Source organism: Hyla sarda, chromosome 4, assembly GCF_029499605.1.
Source record: "Hyla sarda isolate aHylSar1 chromosome 4, aHylSar1.hap1, whole genome shotgun sequence".
NCBI lineage: Eukaryota > Metazoa > Chordata > Amphibia > Anura > Hylidae > Hyla > Hyla sarda.
Genome location: NC_079192.1, coordinates 294,600,979 through 294,607,468, shown reverse-complemented (window position 1 = coordinate 294,607,468; position 6,490 = coordinate 294,600,979). Strand labels below are relative to the sequence as shown.

The 6,490-nt window shown below is 41.5% G+C and overlaps 1 protein-coding gene across 1 annotated transcript in view; it reads right to left on the bottom strand.

Annotated features, from left to right (window-relative positions):
- Positions 1–2,456: 2,456 nt before the first annotated feature.
- The window catches only part of PAH (phenylalanine hydroxylase), a 107,217-nt gene continuing 103,183 nt past the window's right edge, over positions 2,457–6,490 (bottom strand). Inside the window, exons 13-14 of the mRNA XM_056569885.1 lie at positions 4,431–4,546; positions 2,457–2,851 (exon numbers count right to left, since the gene is read on the bottom strand). Coding sequence (XP_056425860.1) covers positions 2,808–2,851; positions 4,431–4,546 — 160 coding nt within the window. The 3' untranslated portion in view covers positions 2,457–2,807. The remainder of the gene's footprint in view (positions 2,852–4,430; positions 4,547–6,490) is intronic.

The following is a 6,490-nucleotide window of genomic DNA, read 5'->3' as shown; positions in this document are numbered from 1 at the left end:
GCACCGGAATAATCTCCAACATATTTCATTTTACTTACTAAGTTTCATAATTTTTTTTTAAATTTATCACTCAGGACCTAATTCTGACCATGTACATCTAATTTTTATGTGTCTAGCACATTTATTTATTTTTTATTACACTTTTAATTAAGCTCACTAGTCTGAATTCCTCTCAAATGGAGGGGGTGTGGCCTCACTGTGCAGGTCTCCGCCCCTTCCCTCAGTATGCTGTCTGCTCACATCTCCCCTAGCATTAGTAAAACTACAACTCCCAGCTTGCCCTCACTGACAGTAGCGGGACATAAGCTGACAGTGGGAGGATTTTTCCTCCAGATGTGAGCCCTGCAATCACAGCTGTCAATCAAGGAAGTGTGTCCATGACATAGGTGATGATGCATGGACATAGCAGGACTGGTATGTGTCCATGCAGGCAGGGGGGGGGCAGTTGTTTGAGTGGCTTTTTATGTATGAAATACTGAACATTTTCTGATGAATGCAATTGCAAAACCTATTGGTTTTACATGCTTTACAATATATCAAAAGTTTTTGTATCTGAAAGTGCCCGTTTAAAGAAAACAATTTTCCCACTGTCGGAATCCGGCCTTATAATGAAACAATATGCTATATGATGATTATGCAAGAATTGTTACTATTAATCTAACTACTATTACAATGTGCTATCATCCATTTTCCATCAAACTGCAGAATTACATTAAAGGTGTTGTCCAGGATTAGAAAAGCACTGTTTCTTTCTTGTAAAAACTGCATCACTCCTGTCCACATGGGACTAAGCTGTAGTACTACACACAACCTCCGGACTGAAGTGGTGCTGTTTTCGAAAAAGAACAAACAGAGTTTTTATAATTCTGGACAACCCCCTTTATGCCTTGGATCCACCAATGATGGACCCTACAGTGTGCCTCCAGCTATGCCTGCTCGTAGTGGCAATCCACCGCTATGAGCAGAAACACAGTGTTCTGTGAGTCGCTGTGAGCATGTGCGGTGTACTCACACACATCTTGGCTGCTCTCGGCCTACCTCAGGGAGCAGGGAAGCAGCCACGATGTGTGTGAGTACACTGCCCATGTGTGCAGTGCCATGCAGATCGCTGTGTGTCTGCTTGTAGCGGCAGATTGCCGCTATGAGCAGGCCCAGCTGAAGGCACACTGTAGGGTCCATTATTGGCAGATCCCCAGCATAAAATACGCTGCAGATCTGTTCCATGTGACCCCACCTTAAAAAGGTTATCAAGCCTAACAGATGGTCTATCCTTAGGATAGCCTATTAATATAAGATCGGCAGGAGGTCTGAGTTCTATCGGCAGGGGGTTCAAGTCCCAACACCTCAGCCAATTATTTCTTGGAAGACATTAATGAACTTTCACCACTGAAATTTCTTGGATTGCTGCTACAAATAGTACAGCAATGCAAATATGAGTAAACATTGAAGAGACTGCAGCACTTGCATGAGCAACATGGCCCTTGATACAGCTGATATACTGTAGGATAGGCCATGACTTTTTACAGGCTAGACAACCTCTTTAACATGGAGAGTTATGATGGTGAATACAAGAAACAGAAACAGATGACAAAATCCTCCCTACTACATCAGAACCTAAAGCTTTATATGGACATTTTAGGCCCTTGTTAGTTATTCATCCCCCTATCGGTGCTGATAACTCTCAACTGAATGATGGCTATTGGAGGACATAAGGGTGCTTGCATCTCTGCCTCTCTTAAATGAACAGAGATATTAGATTAATAGTATCTATTAGCAGATATCCTAGAAATAAACTGCACAGTTACTGTCCCCTGAAATAAATGAGAGTTAAAGGAACCCACGAGTGAGAGTCCTCAATGATTTTAATACTTCTCATTATTCAAAATGTAAAGCAACTACAGGGGATGAACTGATCTAATACATCTGGCAGATACAGACAAAAGTGTTGACTGAAAAATAAAACGATTCACATGTGAAGTAAATGTATTTGCAGTTAAAGGGGTACTCAACCCCTAGACATCTTATCCCCTATCCAATGGATAGGGGATAAGATGTCTGATCGCGGGGGTCCCGCCGCTGGGTACCCCCACAATATGGCATGCAGCACCCACCTGCATTTGCTTCCGGCAGCGCTGGAGGTTCTGGCTCCCGACCACTGGAACGGAAAACCATGACACCCCGACTCCGCCCCCGTATGACGTCACACCCCGCCCCCTCAATGCAAGTCTATGGGAGGGGGCGTGATGCCGGTCACACCCCCTCCCATAGACTTGCATTGAGGGGGCGGGCTGTGACATCACACGGGGGCGGAGTCGTGACATCAAGATCTTCCGTTCCTGTGGTCGGGAACCAGAACCTCCAGCGCTACCGGAAGCAGATACAAGTGGTTGCTGCATGCTATATTGCGAGGGTCCCCAGTGGCAGGACCCCCGCGATCAGACATCTTATACCCTATCACAATACAGTAAGTCAGTCACCAATGATGTACTTTGATTATTCAGTGCAATAACTGAACCTCACGTTTGTTGACTTGATTCATCTGATCTAATACACAGGAAGATTTCTATCGCTTCAGTAAATCCTGCAAATAATGTATGTTCCAAAAGTAAGAAGCAGTAATATCTGGACAATAGCTTAATAATTTATGATTTCTTTAGTTCTGGCAATGTACCATGATACTGCAATTTAACATCATGATCTGTTATTGTTATATATGTATGATCCTATTGACATATCACTAATATCATTTGTTTGAAGTAATATCTTCAGCTCCTTCAGTTCATGGCAGTTGCCGGTGGAGATTGTCTTCACTCAAGCTTCCGAAGAGCAGAACACAGGATCCCGATTTCACCTGCACAGGAATAATTATAAGTCATTATAAGCATATAAAATATATTTACAATACTACAGCAGCTATAGCCCTGCATTGTTTGATTAAGGTGGCTTTTTTTGTAGCAGAATTTTTTTTAGTTTCTAACTAACTGACAGAAAGCCATCGAGAAATTGACACCGATGCTACTGGAGAGCAGCTAGGTAAGTAAATTACACAGATTCTTCCTTTCCCTTACTTATCTGCCCAATCACAGCACAGTATACCACCTGCTCACCTCATTATGCCATGACATGGGGGTGGTAAAAGTGTTCCCGACTAATAGGCTGGCACTGTGCAGGAGGATGATTTACGGATGGTATGTGGAGGGAGAGGGGGATTACTGATGTACAGAGGTAGTATGTGAACAGAAAGGAAAGATAAAGAAGTAGCAGAGTAAAAAAGGGATTACAGTAAGCAGTGAACTGCTGCTGTTGATGATGATGATGATGATAAAAAGGAAAGGTAGCCTTGAATTTAGTTTCGGAGGCAATGTAGACCCCCCCCCCTTCCCTCACATCGACATCCTACCCCCTCTGCTAGCTGCACCTAATGGATATATAGTGTTTGTCTTTCAACCACACTATGTAGGTGTGTATTTAAAAAATGTAGGTCAAGTATTCTTGACTATCCCCTCTGATCCCAATTATACATAAACACGTAAAAACACTGAAAGCTGTTGCTTTGAGGGATCCATCATGATTATTTTAATCGTGAAGTCAGTCTTAGATGTGTCATACATTAAGCAAATGTAAATTTAAAAATATTGTTAAAATGCCATCTTTAGCAGTGCTTGAGGTGAGAAAGCTTTATGTGGGAATGGAACCAACAATAAACACAACATGGAACAATTAATGCAGGCATATCACCATGTCTGTAATTTTCAGAGCAGTATGTGACATATTCCTTAAAGGGGTATTCCAGGAAAAAACTTTTTTTAATATATCAACTGGTTAAAGAAAGTTAAACAGATTTGTAAATTACTTCTACTAAAAAATCTTAATCCTTTCAGTACTTATGAGCGTCTGAAGTTAAGGTTGTTCTTTTCTGTCTAAGTAATCTCTGATGACACGTGTCTCGGGAAACGCCCAGTTTAGAAGCAAATTCCCATAGCAAACCTCTTCTAAACTGGGTGGTTCCCGAGACACGTGTCATCAGAGATTACTTAGACAGAAAAGAACAACCTAAACTTCAGAAGCTCATAAGTACTGAAAGGATTAAGATTTTTTAATAGAAGTAATTTACAAATCTGTTTAACTTTCTGGAGCCAGTTGATATATAAAAAAAAGTTTTTTTCCTGGATAACCCCTTTAAGATCTAGCACATTGACTATGGAATACAGAGCAGCCCCTGAACTATTCAGATGTAACTATTCAGGTTGTGCATTAATTTTTCATGAAAAATCATGATGATAAAGTACCCCAGCTAGGGCGTAACACACAATGCAGGATACAACTTAAAGAGTCATCTCTTTTTTTATTTTACAAAATTACACTAATGTTACAGAGAAAATAGCAAAAAGACTCCATTAGTAAATCTACTCCAGAACATAACTACTTACCGTTAATGCAGTCAGCTAGATTCTTCAGCTGCTGTACATTATCTAACACTTCAATGCTTTGTGTGTATGGATTATAACGCACAGAGAATGGGCGAGGAATCGTGGCAGCAAATTTCCTGCAAGATGTCAGAAGATTACAGGTTATACAAAAGATTGCATTACACACATTATGTAAAGATAAAGGGGTTGTGCGCTGCCCTAATTTTCGGAGCTCCGCTCACAGCGTCCGGAAATTCATTACTCCGAACGCTGTGTGCGGGCCTCCATGTTCGCGGTCGCGCCCCCTTCCCATAGACTTTCGTTGAGGGGGCGGGCGAGACGTCACGAGGGGGCGGGCGAGACGTCGCGAGGGGCCGAGCGTGACGTCACGCCCGGCGGCTGCGAACACGGAAACCCGCACACAGAGTAATGAACTTCCGGACGCTGTGAGCGGAGCTCCGAAAGTCAGGGCAGCGCACAACCCCTTTAAACTACATACATGGGTGACCTTATTAAAGACATAAAACTAGAGGGAGAATTTATCATCGTTGGTGTAGGTAAACAATCTTTCTACGCATTTATTTTGTATGGTGCTAATGTGTACATGCACCAAATTTATTATATGGTGCATGGCATGTGATAAATATGGTGCTAGAAGACATTTTATGGAAAAAAAAGCCCTTTAGGAAAACACTTTGTATGTTTTATAAATTGCTGTCCACAGGTCTAGGCTGGTGTATGTTTGTAATATAAATAAGGGCGTTGAGAAAAGCTTGCAACTTGGCAATTTTGCACAAAAATACCACTTGTGACACTTTATGTGACAAACAGAAGACTAAAAAGCTTCATAAATATCCCCTATGACTTCAAATGGCCAGACTATAAAAGACCTTGGGGGAGATTTATCAAAATCCGTCCAGAGGAAAAGTTGCTGAGTTGCCCATAGCAACCAATCAGATCACTTCTTTCATTTCTGAAAAGGCCTCTGAAAAATGAAAGAAGCGATCTGATTGGTTGCTATGGGCAACTCAGCAACTTTTCCTCTTGGCAGGTTTTGATAAATCTCCCCACTTTTCCTTAAAGTGGTACTCTGGTTAAAAACATATTTGCCTGGTGAAAAACAGGTGCCAGAAAGTTAAACAGATTTGTAAATTACTTCTATTTAAAAATCCTAATCCTTCAAGTATTTATCAGCTGCTGTATGCTCCAGAGGAAGTTCTTTTATTTTTTAATTTCTTTTTTGTCTGACCACAGGTGCTCTCTGTCCATGTCAGGAACTGTCCAGAGCAGGAGAGGTTTGCTATGGGGATTTGTTTTGGCTCTGGACAGTTCCTGACAAGGACAGAGGTGTCAGCAGAGAGCACTGTGGTCAGATAGAAAAGAACTACAGGGTGGGCCATTTATATGGATACACCTTAATAAAATGGGAATGGTTGGTGATATTAACTTCCTGTTTGTGGCACATTAGTATATGTGAGGGGGGATACTTTTCAAGATGGGTGGTGACCATGGCAGCGATTTTGAAGTCGGCCATTTTGAATCCAACTTTTGTTTTTTCAATAGGAAGAGGGTCATGTGACACATCAAACTTATTTGGAATTTCACAAGAAAAACAATGATGTGCTTGATTTTAACATAACTTTATTCTTTCATGAGTTATTTACAAGTTTCTGACCACTTATAAAATGTGTTCAATGTGCTGCCCATTGTGTTGGATTGTCAATGCAACCCTCTTCTCCCACTCTTCACACACTGATAGCAACACCGCAGAAGAAATGCTAGCACAGGCTTCCAGTATCCGTAGTTTCAGGTGCTGCAGAATGGGCAAAACAAAAATTGGAACAGGACCCTCAGTTTACGCAGAAGATTTTGTTCAGTGATGAGGCAAACTTTTATGTGAATGGTGAAGTTAACAAACAAAACCACTGCTATTGGTCTGACACTAACCCACATTGGATAGATCCCTCCAAGACTGTTGGAACACAAACATTGATGGTATGGTGTGGTATATGGGGTACAAAGATAGTGGGGCCATTCTACATCAATGGAAACCTCAAGGCCACTGGATATTCGAAATTGCT